Consider the following 21,667-nt stretch of genomic DNA (forward strand, 5'->3'; position numbering starts at 1 on the left):
GATCAAATCAAGTTAAGGGCATTTCCCTTTGCTTTACAAGATTCAGCCAAGGAGTGGTTGTATGACTTACCACCGGGGTCAGTCACAACATGGAATGAACTTGCAAGGATGTTTCTGGATAAATATTTTCCCGAAATGAGAGCTTCAGCTTTACGTAGAGAGATAATTGGCATCAAGCAACAAAAGAGAGAAGCATTGCATACTTATTGGGAACGGTTCAAGAAATTGTGCTCAAGATGTCCACAACATGGGATTACAGAATATCAATTGATGCAGTATTTTTGTGAAGGAATGTCATCTTGGGATAGGAGATTACTCAATGCATCAAGTGGTGGATCTATAGCTGATAAGACTCCAACAGAAATTTGAGTTCTTATCAAGAACATGGCAGAAGAGTCCAAGCATACAGTCCAAGAAGAAGAATGGTACATGGATGCACCCCGAGGTGTAAAGGAGGTCCAAACTCCTCAAATTGAAGCTCAATTGTCCGAACTTACAAAAGTGGTTATGATGCTAGCCAAAGACAAAGGTGTGCAACCCACACCCCGTCCATGTGGTATTTGTACTCAAGTGGGGCATCCAACCGACATGTGCCCTCAACTTCAAGAGGAAGATTATGAAGAAGCAAAAACCATGGGAGGTTTTCTTAGGTCTAGTCAAAGGGGATATGAGCAGCCATTAGGTGATCAAAGATGGAACAACAATCAAGGTTGGGGAGGAAATCAACAAGGGAACTATCAACCAAGTCAACCACATCAATACCAACAAAGACCACCTTTTCCACCACAAAACTTTCAGCCAAGGCAACCACAACACCCTCCTCAAGTATGTCTTTAGAGGACATAGTAAAAAGTTTGGCAACTAGTACACAAGCTTTCCAACAAGAGACAAGAGCAATCATAAAGAACTTAGAGAAACAAGTTTCACAGCTTGCTACTTCCGTAAGCAAACTAGAATCTCAAGGAAAGTTGCCTGCCCAAACTGAAGCAAACCCAAGGCACAATGTGTGTGCCATCACATTGAGAGGCGGGAAAAGCTATGATGGTCCAAAATTTTCGGTTGATCAAAAAGAAGATGAAATAGTGGTTGAAGAGGCAACCAAAGAAGAGAAGGAGGAAGAGAAAACAAGCGAAAAGAAGCCTTTCATCGCCGAGTCCAAAGTCACACCTGCTCCATTTCCCGAAAGATTAAAGAGCACGAAGAAAGAACGGGAGGAGAATGACATCATGCAAATGTTCAAGAGAGTTCAAATCAACATTCCACTCCTCGAGGTCATCAAGCAGGTACCTAGATACGCAAGGTTCCTTAAGGATCTTTGTGTATCTAAAAAGAAATTAAAAGGAAATCAAGTCGTAATGGTTGGGGAGCATGTATCCGCGGTTTTGCAAAAGAGGATGCCCCCAAAGTGCAAGGATCCCGGTGTCTTTACCGTGCCTTGCAAGTTGGGAAATCTTTATGTACCCCGAGCTATGCTTGATCTAGGTGCATCTGTAAATGTCCTATCATATTCTCTTTTCAAATCAATTGGTGAAGGAACATTGAGCAAAACCGATGTGATCATCCAACTTGCTGATCGGTCTTTGGTACACCCAAAGGGAGTATTAGAGGACGTGTTAGTGCAAGTTGATGAATTTGTCTTCCCGGCTGATTTTTATGTCTTAGATATGGGAGACGATGACTCTCCAAGTTCAAGTTCCATTCTTTTGGATAGACCTTTTCTTAAAACTTCTAAAACAAAAATCGATGTCTACAATGGAACCTTGAGTATGGAATTTGATGGTGAAGTTATCAATTTCAATGTGCATGAAGCAAAAAAGACTCCTTTTGATGTTCAATCTGTTAATTTTGTCAATTTGATCCATCCCTCAACAAAAAAGGGTTTGAACTTGTCTAACAATGAATTTCTGGAGTTAGTTTTGTCACGAAAACTAGACAGGGACAAAGCCAAAGAGCTTGCAAAGAAGTTTGATATGGATAATGAAGTGTTGGAGATTTTAGAGTTTATTGATGACAAGAAGCATGTAAGGAGTTATGATATGTTAGAGAGTCCCACGTATCGAGACTGAAGCACAAATAGTTGGGGTCCGAGTCGAGCCAACGACATTAAAAAGGAGCAGCTAACCGGGAGGCAACCCGGGGGTATTTTTGTCATTTCGTATATTTTCATTGTATTTTTTTTTTGTTTTCAAACTTCCAAGTTGTTTTTCATGCTAAAGAAGGTTAAAAACCATTTTTCGGGCATTAGAGGTTTAGCAGGTTGCAATTTCAAAAATTGAAAAAAAATCAAGTTTTTTTGGCTTTCTCAGAAGTTTACACGGCCGTGTAAACTAATGCCTTGCATTTACACAGGCCGTGTAAACGATTGAACACGGGTTTTATGATTCAGAGATTTACACGGCCGTGTAAACCCTCCCCTTTGATTTACACTGGCCGTGTAAACGCAAAAACATGGCTGAACGATTTTAAGGTCAAATCTCGATTTTTCTAACTCATTCTTCACTCACTACCTGCGATTCCCTCTCTCCCTACTGCCCCCTTCGAAAAAAACCTTCCAAATACTCAATCTTCCTCAATTTTGCATAAAAAATCAAGCTCCAAGGTATGAAATTCTTCTCTTTTCTTCATCTTCTTTATCTTTCACATCTATTTCAACCCCAATGGCCGCCCTACTATCCTGCAGATTATCCTTCACAGTTCCCTCCATCTCAACCGCCCGGTCCTCAATAGGACAGCTATGTCTCTCTCCAAGCATCGAGGACGATGCTTATTTTAAGCTTGGGGAGGGGCATCCATCCATGCATTATCCCGTTGCATGTAAATTTTGTACATATTGCATTGCATTGCATTTTTTTTCTTTGTCATTTGCATTATTTTTCTTTGTCAATTAAAAAAAAAAATTTGAAAGTACAATTTTTTGATCCAATTCCAAGCAGCCAAATCTTCTCAAAACAGTTGAGATGGTAAGTGAGTTGTGTGCCTTGAGATTTTACTTGCTATTTTTATAAAAAAAAATCTAAAAGCAAGTTAATCACACGAGCACATCTCCCGAAGCTACTTGTGCAAAGCAGAAAATGAGAAGATTGTCAACACTGGAGTATAACAGTAGGTATGAGTCGATTCTTTGGGACATATGACCGGTCTTATGAGTAGTAATGCTCAATTGAACTTAAAATGCCAAATTCAAAAGTTCATAAAAAGAATGCAAAATCTCAATGCCCCGCCTTCCAGCGCTCTTAAAAGTTCTTTCTACTTATTCCCTTTTATATACCCTCCTTGAGGACATAGCTTTCAACTATATTTACGGGTTTTTGCATGTTGACATTTATTCCCCCGAAAAATGTCTAGAAGACACTCACGGTAATAGACCGTGAGATGTCCCATAACAGAAAAGTCAAGGACGAAAATATAAAGAAATTGGCCGAATAAATAAATAAATTAAGTGTTATGTGTTAGCTTAGTTATTTGTATTTAAATAATAATAATATCAAAAAAAAACTATTATTAAGTTAATTTGTGACCTTTGGGATTTGAACAAGTAAACTCTGAAGGGTGTTCTACACCTAATCACCTAAAGCTAAATTGTTTGGGATAGATTGGGTTGAAAGTTCGCTATACGGGTTCCATAGAAATTCATGAACTTAATAATAGCAAATAAAGCTAATCTGTGGCCTTTGAGGTTCGGGCAAGTAAACCCGAGGGATCACTTCAAATCTAGCACACTAAGGTCATTTGATTTGGATGTGTTGGTTGGAAGCCCGTTACACGGATTTCAAAGAAAGCCATGAGCTTTATTTGTAAAAAAAAATGTAATTAGAAAGTTTGTATATAGTTGTGTTTATAGTTTAATTAGATGTTGTGTTTAGGAAAAATACTTGGCTGTCAAAAGATTCCCTTGGACTTGGATTTGAATTTATGACATTGGACTTAATGTTAATTACTTGGACTGGTGTAAGTGGTTTGAAGCTTGTAACCAATCTGGATAAATATTAGGGAATTTTTAGAAAATATTTTTCAGAAAAAGATTGTTGTTAACCAACAAATAGCTGGAATCGGACATTGTTATATTTTATGAAACAAAGATGGTTGAGCATGTTTTGTCACATATAATTTCACGAGAGTAAGACCATAATTTGTTCCAAGAATTGACTTGATAATATTGAAAAGGAATAAGTGTTGTGATCTTTAATTCTGTTGAGTTGTACTAGGGAGTGGCCAAAGTCTTGTTTCTATTATCATTTAATATTTTGAGACTAAAGCCAAGTTAACTCAAGGCATCACAGGTACATTCTCAACTATGTTACAAAACAGGGTAATTGGATTGGATCTTTTCATGTTTGTTTTTAATTTCATTCATTAAGTTTCAAATAGTTTTAACTTTAATTTCTTTTCTTCTATTTTATTTTATTTTCTCCGGTTTAAATTCCTTGTTCTTTCTTGAGGACAAGAAAGGTTCAAGCTTGGGGAGATTTGTTAGGTGCATTTCATGCATTCATTTTTATACTTTTAGTTCATAAAAGTGCATTACATTTAGGTTTAAACTCATGCATTTTGTATATTTTCGGGATTTTTCATGATGCAATTCCATTCACACGCTTTTAGGATATTTCAGGGACTTATGAAGGTTGGATCTTGTTGGAGGAAGTTATCAAGAGTTGGAGACAAGAAGTTTTGGAGCTTTGAAGAGAGAGAATGAAGAAATGAAGAATTTGGCTTAACAGGAGTTTACACGGCCGTGTAAATGTATACCTATAATTTACACGGGCCGTGTAAACGTATATGCAAGGACATTCTACTTCGAAGACCTGGAAGAATTAAGCATTCTACTTTTCTTGTTTACACGGCCGTGTAAATGGAACCCTTTGGTTTACACGGGCCGTGTAAACGTCTCGGCAGTTTTTAAAGTGGTTTTGTCTTCTTATAATTCAGACAATCAGTTTTGATGGGAGTTAGGTCGATTTTGGGAGCAAAGAAGGCGATTTTCTAGAGGATTTTGGAGTTGATTAACATTTGGGAACATTTGATTTCATTTTGTAAGAACTTTAATTTCATTTTCTAGATTTGTGATCTTGTTCTAGTCATGAGTGGCTAGAACCCTAGTTTCTCCAACTTCATGTCTTGACTTTTTAGTTGTGATTTCAATCATGTGATTTGATGTTTGCTTCTAATTCCTACCTAGTGAATTTGATTTTGTTTCAATTGAATGTTTGATTCTAGTTGTGATTCTTATTGGCCATTTGAATTAGGGTTAGGTCATTCAAGTTATCAAATTGCAAAATCCGTAATTGTTTTGTGAATTGAACTAAGTAACAAACACTAAATTGATTTCCATTGAATGGATTTAGTGTAAATATTATTCACATACACTTTTACACTCCCGAGCTTATGAGGAGTATTGGGTGTTGTTGGGAACATTCACATAAAGCTTCATGCAATCTTCCAATCTAATTCTAAGAGCTTGTTTAGATTAGGTTAGTAAGGTTAGGATTAATCAAAGAGCTTGTTTTCGTTAATTATTATGGTGAATGGAAAGTTTTAGAGCTTGTTAACACTTTCAAGTACCAACTTAGGTGGAATTGAGTAGATATCATTTCATCCTTGGAATCACATTGTTAAATTGTCTTGCATAGAGTTGGAGTTCTCACAAATCCTGAATTTGTTTCATTTAATTGATCATTTGGTTATTGCTTTATCCTCTTGTTTAAATCCTTGCATACCAACCCCCCATTTATGTGACCATTATTGTACCTTCCGCAAAAAGGTATAAACACTTGTCCCATGTCTCTGTGGATCGACCCTGCTTACCTTGTACTACATTATTAGTTCATAGTAGTAGTGTTTAAGGAGTCATTTGTACCATTTATTTGTTGGGTTTGACACGCCTAACATGGCGTGGTAACTGTTGTTAAATGAAAATTCCGCTAACAGAAGATACGTATCCCAACTGCCACCGAAATCCAAGACACATGCGCGTAGCATGTCCTTGAGAGTCTGAATCGTCCTCTCACTCTGTTCGTCAGTCTGCAGGTGGAAACTGGTGCTGAACTGAAGATGAGTACCCATCTCATCGTGAAACCGCTTCTAAAATATGGAAGTGAAATGAACATCTCGGTGTAACACCACAGAGACAGGCACTCCATGTCGTGCCACTATCTCCCGTACGTAAATCTCGGCCGATATACTCTCCTGGATTGGGATAAAATGAGCACTCTTGGTCAGCCGATCCACAATGACCCATATCGAATCCACTCCGCGTGCGGTCCTAGGAAGCGTCGTGATGAAGTCTATATTGATATCTTCCCACTTCCACACGGGAATGTCTAATGGATACATTTCGCCATGGGGCCTTTGGTTCTCTTCCTTGACCTTCCTGCAGGCTAAGCATCTCTCAACGTACCAGGCTACATCCCGCATCATGCCGGGCCACCAATAATCAGGACGAAGAACTATACATCTTTGTCACCCCCGGAGGGACGGAGGACCTGGACTTGTGGGCCTCATCCATCAGAATATTTCGTACTCCGCCCTAGTACGGTACCCACACCCTTCCATGCAAGGTCAACGGCCCATGGCTGTCGTAATCAAAGGAGGCCACCTGGATTATGATCCGCTCACACTTCCGGCGCTCCTCCTTCAGGCCTTCAAACTGTACCTCTCTAATCTACTCCAGCAGTGGAGTAATCATTGTCATCCTCAGACAGATGCCTCAAATCAGGATCGCTACCACCTTGCGGATCAGGGTGTCAGCCACCATATTGGCCTTGCTCGGGTGGTAAAGGATCTCATAGTCGTAATCCTTCACCACATCTACCCACCGACGCTGCCTCATGTTTAGGTTCGGCTGATCCATGTGGTACCTCAAACTCTTGTGGTCCGTATAAATGGTACAACGAACCACATAGAGTTAATTCCACCAAATCTTGAGGGTGAAAACCATAGCCCCCAGCTCTAAATCATGCATCAGATAGTTAGCCTCGTGAGGCTTCAACTACCTCAAAGCATAATCTATCACGTGACCCCGCTGCATCAATACCGCTCCCATACCTGTAATCGAAGCGTCATAGTACACCACGAAGCCATCGAATCCCTATGGAAAATTCAGGATCGGTGCCTCGCGTAACCGCTGTCTGAGAGTCTCGAAGGTTGCCTGCTGCTCAGGCCCCCAACGGAAGGCCAACGACTTCTTGGTCAGTCGGGTCAAGGGAACAACGATCTTGGAGAAATCATCAATAAATCTCCGGTACTAACTCACTAGACCCAGGAAACGCTGAATCTCAGTTGGAGACCTCGGAATCTCCCACTGCATCATGTCCTCTATCTTGTCTGGATCGACCAGAATACCCTTCTGGTTAACAAGGTGCCCCAAAAACTTCACCTCGCACAACCAGAACTCACACTTGGAGAACTTTGCAAAAAGTATATCCCTCCTCAATGTCTCCAGCACCTTCCTTAGGTTCTCCTCATGCTGCTCTTGAGTCTTGGAGTAAACCAAGATGTCATCAATGAAGACTATTAAAGACCGATCCAGCATAGGTCTGCACACACGGTTCATGAGGTCCATGAAAGCGGATGGAGTACTGGAGAGCCTAAATGGCATCACCACAAACTCATAATGACCGTAGCGAGTCCTAAAAGTTGTCTTCTCCACGTCCTCATCCCTAATTCGCATCTGGTGAAAACCCGATCGCAGATCAATCTTGGAGAACCAAAATGTGTCTTGTAGCTGGTCAAAAAAATCATCAATCCTCGAGAGGGGGTAACGGTTCTTCACTGTTACCTTATTCAACTCCCAGTAGTCTATACACATGTGATGTGACTTGTCCTTCTTCTTCACAAACAGGATTGGGGCTCCCCATTGTGAACTAATCGGCTTGATAAAACCATTGTTTAGAAGCTCTTCCAGTTGCGTAGACAACTCCTACATCTCGGGGGGAGCGAATTACTCGGCCTGATAAATCGCTTGTCTAGCAGCTCTTGCAGCTGCGTAGACAACTCCTGCATCTCGGGAGGAGCCAATCGATATGGTGTCTTAGTTATCGGAGCCGCACCAGGGACTAGGTCAATCCTAAACTCGACCTTTCTCTCTGGAGGTATCCCAGGCAAATCCTCTGAAAATACATCCGGGGTACTCTCGCACTAATAGTACATCATCCACTATCGTCTTACCCTTGTCCCGGGTATCCATAATATGTGACGAAACCCGCGCAACCCTACTAAAAGTAGCACCTCGCTCTCACTACTGAACACAGAGTCAGTCCACCCTGCGGCCTCTCTCACTGAATCAATAACCCTTGAACCCTCACTAGTTGTTGCTTGCAGTCGATCACTGCCCCGTTGGGGATCAGCCAGTCCATACCAAATATCACGTTGTTCCCCTAAGGGGAATAGGGACCAAATCCATAGAAAATTTCTCATCAAACAACTATAGTGTACAACCTCGGTGAACCCTCTCAACCCTAACGGTCATGTCATCTTCTATCTCCACATCAAGTGGGTAATCTAGCTCCCTCAGAGCCCCTACGAATCGATTGCTGAGCGCGAGCGACACAAAAGATCAGGTAACCCCCGAATCAAATAATATGAGAGCAGATATACCATTTACAAGGAACGATCCTATAATGAAACACATAAATGTAAATGATAATCAATATAAATAAAGAGATAAAGAGAAGATACATACCCGTCACCACGTCGGGAGCTGCTCGTGCCTCCTTTGCTGTCAACTGAAAAGCCCTGCTCTTAGCCACATGTGCCTTTGTCCGGCCCTGACCGCCAGCCGTAATCCTCAAAGTGGAGCGGGTGTTGCCACCTGCTTTGTCACTGCTAAACTCAGGCACTAGGACCGCTTGTGTCCCCTCTGATTGCACTTAAAGCAAATCAGGTCTAATACTGTAATGGTGGTGGTCGTAGCTGTACAATCTCTACTCACATGCCTAGTTCGGCCGCACTTAAAGCAGCCTAAACTCCCTACCTTGCATGTGTCATTGTGCATTTTTCCATATTTGCCATAATGGATGTGGCCCTACTGGCTCCTAGGTCTGTGATCTGACAACTTGGGCTTCTTTCCCGCAGTCCCTCTCTCGAGCCATAACAATCATGTCCTCCAGTGTCTTACAGCTGGAGCGGCTCACAAACTAGCAGATATCACTCCATAACATCTCATGATATCAAGCCTTTTTCATCTTCTCGTCCGCCACATACTGCGGAATGAGAAGGGCACTCTCCCTGAACATGGCGGTGATCTCCGTCACCGTCTCAGTCATCTGTTGGAGATCTTGGAACTCCATAGCAAGCTGCTACACCTCTATCACAGATGCAAACTCGGCCCTGAACCTGGCCGAAAAGTCACTCCAGGTCATAGCCTCAATAACTGCATCATCACCAATGGAATGTCCGACTTCCTCCCACCAGTCACGTGCCCTGTCCTTAAGAAGACAACACGCAAGTCGAACCTTGTCCCCCTCGGGACATCTGCTGGTGCGGAAAGCGTTGGCGACATCCGCCAACCATTTGGTACTCACAATGGGGTCTCGAGCCCCATGGTAATCGGGAGGTCCACAAGCTCTGAACTCCCTGAATGTCAGTGTGCGCGACCCCATCATGGCCGCCACATCGGTGCGGAAGGCACTCAATCTCTCATCCAAAAGCACTAAAATACCCTCCTTGATCATGCCAAAGATCATAGGAGTCTGATCCAGAATACTGTGCGTGATCTCAGAGGAGATGAACTCCCTCATCTGGTCATCCAACTGCCCGGCTCCAAAGACCGAGCCCAATCCCTTACTAGCGCCTGAACTGCCGACTGGTCTAGTGCGTAATACCACTACTCTTAAAAAAAACATCATAACAACATCAGAATAATAATCATATCACGAGGGATCACATATACTACAACTTCCTTGGATTCATCTCAGCCTTCCTAGATGCGATTATGGATCCTCTGCTTTCAGTAGTACGGGCCCATACTACCTTCCATATCTATCTGTACTTTCCTCAAGAACTACGCTGACTTCACCAAGTCCCTTCTACTACTAATGCTTCATGAGCTACTCTCATCCTAGGCTTCCCCTAGGGTAATCACCATCCCAATCTCCGCCATCAACTGTATAAGGTGTCACTGCTATCTCCCCTAACTAGCTCGTGAATACCATTACATATCACTAAGACTAGATAATTCTTCGAATGAGAGGCCTTACAATAGTTAGACTCAAACGAGAGCTGCAAAATAAGGCTAAACCTAACCTTCTGAAATTATTTAGTCCTCTTAATATGTAACTTAATATATTCGTTTACTAGTTAGTAAAAGATAACTAGAAATCCTAAAAGCACAAAGCAAGCAACATTCAGACATTGAGTACACATAACCAAGCATATCTCATTCAAGCCATCCATAACTAATCTGTACTAACATGCAGTTTAACAAGCTCAGGTACATATAACAGGAATATAAGGCATCCTTCCTAGATCCTTAGCCCTAATCTCACATACAGTTCTGATAAAGCTGATATACATATAATAGGCACATAAGGCATCCTTCCTAGATCCTTAGTCCTACTCTAGCATGCAGTTCTCAAAACAAATCATAACATAAACTTGTATGAGTAATTTGGCAGTACTTACTTGAGCTCGGCTGATTGCATCCACCACACCTTTTTCTCTTTTCAAAGTTTTTTTTCTCTTTTAAAAATGCATTTCATAAAAATGATTTTCTTGTGAAAATTTTTATACCAATTCCTTAGTTTTAGTTCAGAAACACCCGAGAGTGTGCCCGAATCCATCAAACCAAGGCTCTGATACCAACTTATAATAGCCTGAAAATACGGTCCAAAATTTTCATTTTAAAAATCATTTAAGAAAACCATAATCCATCAAACATCATAATAAAATCATAAGTTATGTATCTCAAATCATCATAAAAAAAGCTATGCCAAAAATCATGTCTCAAAATATCAGAGTCTAAAACATCCCAGACTGCATGAATGGTGTGTGCACTGTAATCATCCTGAGCTCTTCCCTTTGCTACCAAAAGTACCTGAAACCAAAACTGAAAACTGTAAGCACGAAGCTTAGTGAGTCTCCCCAAACTACCACATAACATACACATAAACACAAATAGCATACATTGGGCCCTACCCACTACATCAGGCCCCGCCCGACATCCAACGAATCTGGCATCGGGTCGCGCCCGACATCCGGCCTAAGTCCGACATCGGCCTTCGCCCGGCATTAGTGCACGCCTGGAATCGGACCGAAGTCCGATATACGTATAGCATATCAACAAGCATGTAATATAACACATATCATAAACATATAAACTAAACCTTGTTCGGGCTTTCCCGGGTCATCGGACTGAAATCTGGAACATATAACACATAGCATATAACTAAACATTCCTCGGGATTGCCTCGGCATCGGACCGAAGTCCGGAACACATAACACATAACATATAACTAAACATTCCTCGGGCTGCTCATAGTCGCAATTTAGTGAATCAACTCATCGAGTCCCTTCACAGACTCGTCAAGTTCTATCGTAAGCTGAAACGGGAAAACAGGACCAAATTCGTCGAGTTCCCTTATGGACTTGATGATTTCCTCTGTCTGTTTGGGTCATCTTAACAGATTAAGCCTCTACTCTCATATCGAAAGTCCAAACTTCGTCTATACACTGGAAATGCCCCTTTTAGGGTTAAAGTTTTCAACTTTACCTGCTAATAATCCATCTTAATGGGTTTAGCTAAAACCCTAGTTCCTTAGGACATAAATCTTTGTCCAAAATCCTTATTACTCCAACTAAAAGCATGAAAACCGAGATCTAAGTCTTGGATACGAAATGAACACGTAAAGTCTCAGACTTTACTTCCATGCATGACCTTTTGGGCTAAAAAGGGCCAAAATGATACTCTATGGCTTGAAAGGGGACTCTTATGGCATAAAGTATGCACCTTTATGCCATAATAGTCCTTCAATATCCTAGATCTGGAAGAATACCCACCTGGGTTGTCTATTCTTCACATGCTTGCTTACTTGGACCAAAACCCTCATAAAGATGAAAAGAAGAGATCAAAGAAACCATTGAGCAAGGTTGGGACTTGCTTACTAGAAAATGTAGCAAATGATGTGTAGTTTCTGGATCTACTCTTTCCCTCTTGAACTATCTACCTTTCTCTTCTTCCACAAGCTTCAAAAATACACTAGATCACTCAAAATGGCTCACAATTTCAAGCAAAGCACAAGGGTTTCGTGGATTAGAGTTTGGGACTTAGAGGTTGTAAATGAAGCTGAGGGGTGAGGATTAATATGCTTAAATATGGTGTAAAACCCCGAAATTGGGGTTTCATCCTACCAACCTTACTTGTCGAGTCAAGGCCCTCAACTCGTCAAGTAGGTGACTTAAGATCTTGCGTCAGATCTGATTTCTACTCGATGATTTTGAGGCTTCCAACTCGATGAGTATCTCTACAAAAGCGAATAAAGTATAATTAAATGTGTACCAGGAATCAGGCGTTACACTTTCGAACTTTTATCAGTGTATGGTTTTACACACTGAATCATCAAGCTCTGTTATGAAGATAAAGGAGACAATAGATTGTTTTAGTCACACTGAGGTGAAATCAGTATAAATCATTAACAGTTTGACTCATTAACAAGAAGTGGTTTAAACTTTTGTATCATAGAATAAGTTGCAATCTAGAATCAAAAATTCACCATTAATTCATAATGGTACCATGTCATACCTCAAGGTAGGAGGTCAGGGACATGAACAACCCTTTGTCGTTTAAGGACCTGACAAGTATCTCTTACATTGATGACTATGCAATCAGGGTACATTAATAAGAAGTGGTTTAAACTTTTGTATCATAGAATAAGTTGCAATCTAGAATCAAAAATTCACCATTAATTCATAATGGTACCATGTCATACCTCAAGGTAGGAGGTCAGGGACATGAACAACCCTTTGTCGTTTAAGGACCTGACAAGTATCTCTTACATTGATGACTATGCAATCAGGGTAAGCCATTAGTTTTTTCTCTAATGTTTCGGGAGAACATGAGACTTGATGCATACGGCAAGCATGCTTCTAGGGACAGGGCTAGGTAAAGATGATTAACTTACATAAATAAAAACCCTAGCCTTTTATGAATATTTTTTATTTGCACCAGGCTATCTCACTTTGAGAGTTTAGACAATGCTAAACAATCTGCACGAGAGGTGACTCAATGTTCTCAACAGCTGGTCTTGCTGATGAGAAACTTAGAGAGATTTTGTCACATACATCATCATGCTTCTAGGGACAATGAAGTATCAAATTTTGCATACGAGACTTAGAATTTCCACCATCGGATTCCTTTCGAAAATGGTACAAAAGAGTAAACAATACAAGAATACAAACAAAAGAATTATTCAAACAAGGAAATAGTTTAAACAAAGATGTAACATCCCAAAATTTACAACCAAAAATTTCATTTTTAATTAAACAATTATAAAACCATTTGTCTGATAACAATCATAATATCACTCATATAAAAAAACCAATGTATTGATAGTCAAAAATGTCATAACAAAACATCATCAGAGTATAAATCCCAAAGATCTCCGTGCGGAAAATGTAGTGTGATGCGCAACGATCATGTTGGCCCGTTTCCATTCAAAGAGGAAGTACCTGAAACCAAAACTGAAAACCATAAGGACAAAGCTTAGTGTGCTCCCCCATCATACCACATACCATACAATAACATGATTCCTAGCATATCTTGGTGTTGTGCTCCCCTTCGGTCTCTTTCAACCATTAATTGCCTAGCATATCTGGGTGTTAGCCCACCCCTTCCGTCTCTTTCAACCAGTAACTGCCTGGCATATCTGGGGGCTGGCCTATCCCTTCGGTCTCTTTCAACTAGTAAGTGGGGACTATTTCACCCCTACTACTACCATATAATACCCTAGCATATACATAAAACACATACTGCCTAGCAAATCTAGGTGTTGGCCTCCCCTTCGGTCTCTTTAAACCAGTAACAGGGTCTATCCTACCCTTGCTACCACTATCGCATAATAACATAACATAACATACTAGCACATAAATCATAACAGATAGTGGCATACCAGACAATTATCACAAAGACAATCATCTCAACTATAAACAAAAAACTAGTGGGCCGACATTGGTGCCTTCGACCCACTCCTACTGGAAGGTAACTCACCTCATATGAAATGAAGTAGCTGAACTGTACTCGGCTCTGAAATCAACCGCACTCAAACTCCTACGCATAAAAGATTTCCTTTAATTACCCTTTCCTACTCATAATCCCTTATGGGTCAACTTTGGTCAAAGTCAAAGTCACAGTCAACACCCTGGTCAAAGTCGGCCTTCTGGTCAAAGTCAACATCCTAGGTTAACTCAACTCACCAAGTTGATCCATCAACTCATCGAGTTCCATGAATCATAAACCCTAAAATCGCGATCCAACTCATTGAGTTCTTTCACAACTCATCTAATTCCTCTTATCCACGGAATCGGGACTTCTTCAGTCAACTCGTCGAGTCATCCTTAAACTCGTCGATTTTTTCCCTTTATAGAATCGGGGAACTTCGACCCAACTCATCGATTTCCTCTATGGACTCGATGAGTTCTTTAGTATGGTAAGCCATCTTATTAGATTAAGCTCATATCCTTCATATCTAAGCTCCATACTCCATCTACATACTAAAAATGTCCTTTTAAGGGTAATGATCCCAACTTTACCCATTAATAGCCTTCCTTAATGGGTTTATCTCAAACCCTAACTCTTTAAGACCTAGATCTTGATCTAAAAGCCATTTATACTTCAAGCTAAGGCATACAAACTAAGATCTAGACCCTAGACACTACATGAACACGTAAAGTCTATGACTTTTTCTCCATGCATGGCCTTTTGGAGCTTAAAAGGCCAAAATGACACCCTAAAGCTTGCATGGGGATTCAATGGCCATACATTTTGCACCTTTGTGCCATGAAGGCCCTCCAAGGTCCTAGATCTGGAAGTAGACTCACTTGGGACGTCCATTTTCCCAAGGACCATCCTACTTGGACCAAAAACTCAATAAAAATGGAGATGAAGAGATCTAAGTAATCATTAAGCGAGTTTGAGACTTGTTTACCAAAAAATGTTGCAATTGGAGCGAAGTTTCTGGATCTACTCTCTTCTTCTTGAGTCCGCAAGCTTCTTCTTCTTCTACAAGCTTTAAATGCACAATTTTCCCTAAAAAAAATGACTCACAAGCTCACACAAGGCATTAGGGTTTCGAGATTTAGGGTTTGGGACTTGGAGATTGTAAATAAGGCCAACCTTTGGAGGTTAATGTGTTTAAATAGGGAGCTAAACCCTAAATATTAGGGTTTCACTCTACCAGTGCTACTCGTCGAGCTGAGGCTCTCAACTCGTTGAGTAGACTTTACATCCTGTGTCCAAATTCCATTCATACTTGATGAGTTTAGGGCCTTCAAATCGTTGAGTAGACTTTAAAATACATACCAGGAACCGGACGTTACAAAAGAACTATGTGCAAGTTTTTCAGAAAGGTGATTAAGACTCATTCCATCAAATCTTTGAAATTGAATGGTTATTAATGCACTTCCATTTTTCGAGATATCTACCCCTTGAATTTTGGCAATAAAGGAGAACAAAAAAGATCAACCATATCACACAAAAACATAGATCATAGTAAACAAAGAGAGAGAATGCCTATAATAATTGAGATTCTGTAGATTGATTCCAAGCCTCATGTTCACTAAGAACAAATGAAGAACATGGACCAGTATTTGTAACCAACGAGTTATAGGGATCCAATCTTTGTAACCTTCAAGTTATTAGAGTCACCAAGACAAAACTAGAAGGTTCCATTCATTGAGATCCATAAAGGAAGAAAATGTGGGATCAATGTCTTGTTGAAGACACATTTATATATTTAAGGTGATGAAGTTGTAGTGACATCGTCTATGGAAATTAATCGTGCCAGGTCACAAAACTCCACTTCATCTCATTTCAACCGATAGGTTGTTTAAGACAGAAGAGATATGTGCCCAGAAGAACACTTGGTGGTATAGTTATCCCCCATCTGGTCTCATCAACATGAAGCAACATGTTAATCAGCATGTGCATCAACGTCGTTGAGAGGGAAGTTGGTGCTGAAGAAAAGATGTAGAGTCAGCACCAACTAGCTCTTACAAAAAAGGTGATGCATTCAACAAGTGACACGCTGATCTTAATCAGTTAAGATCAACATTGAAATGAAGATGGAAGTTCCTGACACATACAAAGGAAAAAGAAGAGCGAATATTAGCAATGTTAGTAGCAAAATATGTATGTACAACGTATACTCCTTTGGTAGTAGAATAAAATAATTTTTTTAATGCAAACATGTCAAAAACAAATTAAAAGTGTAGCAACTTATGTTCAAAATTCTAAAAGTAGAAAAGCATAAAACAAAAAAATAAATTATGAATGTCAAAACCAACAAATCAAACCATATAAATATCATTCTCCATGAGAGCAGAAAGCACACTTTTGTTTTTAGAATCAAAAACTTTTCCCTCATGATGGTTGCAAAGAACTTTGTAACCAGCGTCACAAAGTTGATTGATGGAGATGAAGTTGCCTTTCATACCTTCTACATAAAACCCATCCTCCAGCTTAATCGTCCTGCATTTACAAGTTCCAACACCTGTTATAGCTCTTCCACCATTGTCACCAAAGGTTACCATTGTACCATCCTTCTCTGGAAAATTGTTAAAAGGGACTTGTAACCGGTCAAATATCTAGAGCTTCCACTATCTAGGTAACAAGTTTGACCAAGATTTGCACTTGATCCTTTATCAGTATGCAAACCATCAACATCACAAATGCCATCAGGTGAATCATTTACAAGAGCCATGAGACCCTTAACATTCAACGCCTCATCTTTAGTTGTCTCCTATTCATCCACCCATTCTTCATGATCCTCTTGCTTTGAAATGAAGGCTTTCGGAAGAGAGGTGTTCTCTTCCTTCATGTGGGACACCGACTTCTTGTACAAAACTTCATAGTTCTTAGGACTCTAGGCTTCTTTCATTTCCTTGCAATCCCTGGAAAAATATTCAAGGCTCCCACAATTAAAGCAATTACTTGAGTTTTTCTTCTCTAAAGAGGATCTTTTTGCAGAGGTGCTTCCTTTGAATTAAGTCTTCTAACCTCGTTTGCTTTGCTTTCTTTGTAGTGCCCAACGATAAGTGCAATGCTGGCAATAAGCTCATTAGTGAGATCTTCATCGCTTTCTTCACCCTGATCTGACTTATCTGAGTCACTGATGTGCTTCATTGTTTCCTTTCGAGACACCAGTGCAATAGATTTTTCTTTTTGTGAGTCCTTCATGATTTCCTTACGAAGAGCTTTGGTATCTTCATAATTTCATAGATTACCAAGCAAAGAATTCAAATCCATGGAATCAATCTTCTCGCCAATCTTAATAACATCAACGTGATGTTCCCATCTTTTCCTAAGAGAATCGAGAAACTTCAGAACCAACTGTGATTAGTACTTGACGATTCCCATCCCACGCATATCATTAACCAAAAAGTTAAACGTATTGAAGGTTTTGGTATGAGACTCACCTTATTAATCAAAGAAATGCTCTTATCTCCAATTAAGATTATTAATGGTCGTAGCATGGACTTCCATGGTTACTTCATAAGCTACTGTCAGTGTGTCCATCATCTCTTGGTTTGATTCACAATTTTGTATGAGATGATAAACGTGGTATGGAAGAGAATTTCCAATAGAGACCTTGGCTTTCACATCATGACTGAGCAATCTCCTGTCATGATCATCATAACTCGTTGCTGCCTTTTGCTTCAGGGGCCAACGAGAGCATTGTTTACCATGGGTTGGTACATAGGAACATGGGAACCTTTTTCAATAATATTTCTAATCTCATAGTCAATGGTTTCAAGAACCATCATGGTCCTGGTTTTCCACATGGCGATCTTGTGTTCATCGAAGGGAGGGATTTTGTTGAGACCAAAGGATTTGGAATTATTTGAGATCCACATGATAACTTAAGTGTATCACAAACCCGCTCTGATACCAATCGAAGGTTTGTATTTGATCGGATACACTTCAAATATGAATAAGGAACGTAAAACTAATCAACAGAAAGTAAATAACACAAAAGTTCTATTCCTTTCACCAAGAAAAGAGGTTTTGTCTTCACCAAGAAGACTGGTTTGTCACAAAGACGATTAAAACAAAGCCATGATCACAACAATAGGGTTTGTGCTAATGTTGTATATATATATATATATATATATATATATATATATATATATATATATATATATATATATATATATATATATCCCTTGACTAATGGGATTGCGTCTAATCTATACTAAAGATATGATCCTTATCACAAAGATTATGGACCTGATATATATTCTATATTTATCTATAATAACTGCCTAATATATACAAATGATTACAATCGATAACTATACTAAGTGCTGACATTGTTGAACTTGAGACGTTGGCATTGTTGACTTTGTATAAGCAGTCGTTGATAAATCAACATGTCATATGTTTGACTCATCAGATCATAAGGTGTGAACTTACAAAAAAAAGTGTTGATCTTCACTCTCTACTATGCGTTATATGAAATTCTCACATTGAGAAATATGATCGCTTGATTAGTACATGTCCTATGGATTATTCCATTTTAGAACCTAACTAGTAAGCTACTACCCTTGTTTTACAAGGGAACCAAACTTACATAACGACAAAAATATAAGGAGAAAACCTAAAATTATATAAAAGTTTTATGGACAAAGTGTGAAACCAAAAAAAAATATGGATGAAACATGTCAATATATTGCACCCGGGGGGGGGGGGGTAACCTACAAATTATCTATTAGGTAGGGACTATTTTTGTAATTTTCTGAAGAGTAATATGCAAATTTTAGAAACATATGGACCGTTTCTGCAAAAAAAATCTACACAATATCTTTTCTATAAACTATAAGGACAGTTTTTGTAATTTATTTACAACACAGAGACCAAATCTGCCAACATACAAAAGTCTATCTGTAAATTATAAGGACTAATTTTGTAATTTGTTTTGAATATAAGGACCATAACTATTAAAATACTTAAATATTATGGCCAAAACATGAAACCAAAAACTATACTATTCAGTTCCACTTCCTAATTAGATATAGTTAATAATGTAAAACAGTGGTATTTGTCCATGCCATAACTACGACTAGAGATTGGATTCAATGGGGTGAAAATACAACAGACCTTATGTGGTGCATCAAAAACGTTTAAACATGATCATTCTTTTTTTTTTGAATGACTAAGGTTTTAGACAGAACTACAGAAATGGTCCATGTTGTATGCATTTTTTTTTATATTCGGTCCAAACTATAAGAATTTTGGATTTGTGGTCATTTTGAGTAAATTTAATAGTGGTTTTGGTTTATCAGTAGATTGAAATGATTTTAATACACTTGATGTATTTTTTTAATATTAAATACTTATTTATTTTAGTAATTAAAAAGAAGAGAGGCCCCACCTCTCTCTATCTCTCTCCCACTCTCCCTCCGGTCTTTTTCTTTATCATCTCATGCAACTCAAATTATATACATACACACATTTCAAATTAAAAACACAGAGACATAAGCACACACTTTAGACACAACGAATATGCTTATCATTTCAATGTGTGTTTGCATTTCGAAGAACAAAGTAAGGGTTAAAACAAGAAACAACGAAACAAATGCTTTGGGTTGGTTTATCCCTAAAAAATACTCGTATGCTATTCTTCCTTCCTTCATCGTCTGTTATGCACTGGTGGCCTTCACATCCACCCCATTGATCCCTAAATGACACTGGAATCTCTTTAGACCTGTTTTTCGACTATCAATTTCTCAATTTGTTCTCCATATTAGAAATTTAGCTCTGGCTTGGTGTTTTGTTTAACCGAGTATTAAGGAATATTGGGCAGATTGCCCATCACTTTTTTAGAGAAAGTGGGTAGTTTACTTGTTTCCTTTTCTAGTATTTATAGGTAGCTTTACTTTAGTTTTTTAGAGAGTGAGATTAGCTTGAATTCCTTTTTTCGGTAATCCATTGTTAGTGAAATAATCTCAGAAAAACTTGGCCCCAAGTTTGCCTCTCCTCTTATCTATTTTGCTAAATGTTTGGGTGTGAATTGATCCCAAACAGAAGCTGTCACAAAGCTTGGTATCAGAGCTTGGCAGTTCATGCCCAAATACATCCGATACAAGAACTTGTGTAACATCCTAAAATTCAAGACCAGAAATTTCATTTTTAAGTAAGTTATTATAAAACCAATAGTATAAAAACATCCATAATAACATTCCATGTCAAAACCCAAAGTGTTAATAATCAAAACATGTTATCATAAAAAAATACCAGAGTGTAATCCCAAAGACCTTATGTGAGGAAAACATAGTATGATGCGTTGCGGTCTCTGGCTCCATTCCTTTGAAAACGAAGTACCTGAAACCAAAACTGAAAACCTTAAGCACAAAGCTTAGTGAGTTTCCCAAATACCACATACCATATATATCAACAGACTGCCTAGCATATATGGGTGCTGGCCTACCCCTTCAGTCTCTTTCAACCAGATACTGTCTAGCATATAAGCACATATATCACATAGGGTCACACATAACCATGAGCCGTACATGTATTATAATCAATAAAAATGTTATGTGCCGAACATAGTCTTGCCATTATGTCACGGGTCGCCACGTGGTCTTTCTTGCCAAGCCAGGGGCCACCCCCTCGGCCTTCCAGACAAGTGCCAAGAGCCACTTCTTGGTCTTCCGTGCAACCATCACAAACACAACTAGCATACATACTACTATACTTAGCCAATTAGCATACAGTGTTTCAGGAGCCACCTCTTGGTCTTTCATACATAATGCCTAAGGCTAACCCTTGGGTCTTCCTACCATACATAATAGCATACAATGTGCCAGGAGCCACCTCCTGGTCTCTCATACATATTGCCTAGGGATAACCCTTGTGCCTTCCTACAATACATAAACCAAATGGACCGGCATTGGTGCCTTCAACCCATACAAACAGTGAGGAGACTCACCTCGCATTCCAGAAGTCCCACGAATAAATCCATGGCTACTGGCTGACATGTAACATCCCAAAAATCATGACTAAAAATTTCTTTTAAAAAACATTACTAAACCATAGCATTAAATCATCTCAAACATACTAAAGAGGGTTATATGACAAATCAGAGTATTTTTCCCAAAACACTTAGTCATGTTATCAGAGTAAACATCCCAGGCTAAACTTCTTGGTGTGTACCATGCGATCATCCCGAGCTCTTCCCTATACTACCGGAAGTACCTGAAACCAAAACTGAAAACCGTAAGCACAAAGCTTAGTGAGTTCCCCAACCTACCACAAACCATACATATCTACTGATCCATACATGCTATACATAATCCTGAGCACATAACCACACACTAGGCCCCCGCTCGCTCCATTGGCCCTCGCTCGTCATTGGACCCAGTCCGTCATCAGGCCCCGCCTGGCATCAGGTCCCACCTGGCATCGAGCCCTGCTCGGTATACAGATCTATTTCCCTTAGTCCCCGCCTATCTTTGGGCATCG

At 39.5% G+C, this 21,667-nt stretch overlaps 1 protein-coding gene across 1 annotated transcript; it reads left to right on the forward strand.

Moving 5' to 3' along the window:
• Positions 1 to 692: 692 nt before the first annotated feature.
• LOC111916873 (uncharacterized) lies at positions 693 to 2,066 on the forward strand. The gene has a single exon (XM_023912529.2). It carries the CDS (start codon positions 693 to 695, stop codon positions 2,064 to 2,066), a length of 1,374 nt encoding a protein of 457 aa, XP_023768297.2.
• Positions 2,067 to 21,667: the final 19,601 nt, after the last annotated feature.

The sequence above is a fragment of the Lactuca sativa genome, chromosome 9 (genome assembly GCF_002870075.4).
Source record: "Lactuca sativa cultivar Salinas chromosome 9, Lsat_Salinas_v11, whole genome shotgun sequence".
NCBI classification, from domain to species: Eukaryota; Viridiplantae; Streptophyta; class Magnoliopsida; order Asterales; family Asteraceae; genus Lactuca; species Lactuca sativa.

Coding starts and splice junctions, on each gene's coding strand:
- LOC111916873 (XM_023912529.2), top strand. CDS start 693: ATGGAACAACAATCAAGGTTGGGGAGGAAATCAACAAGGGAACTATCA.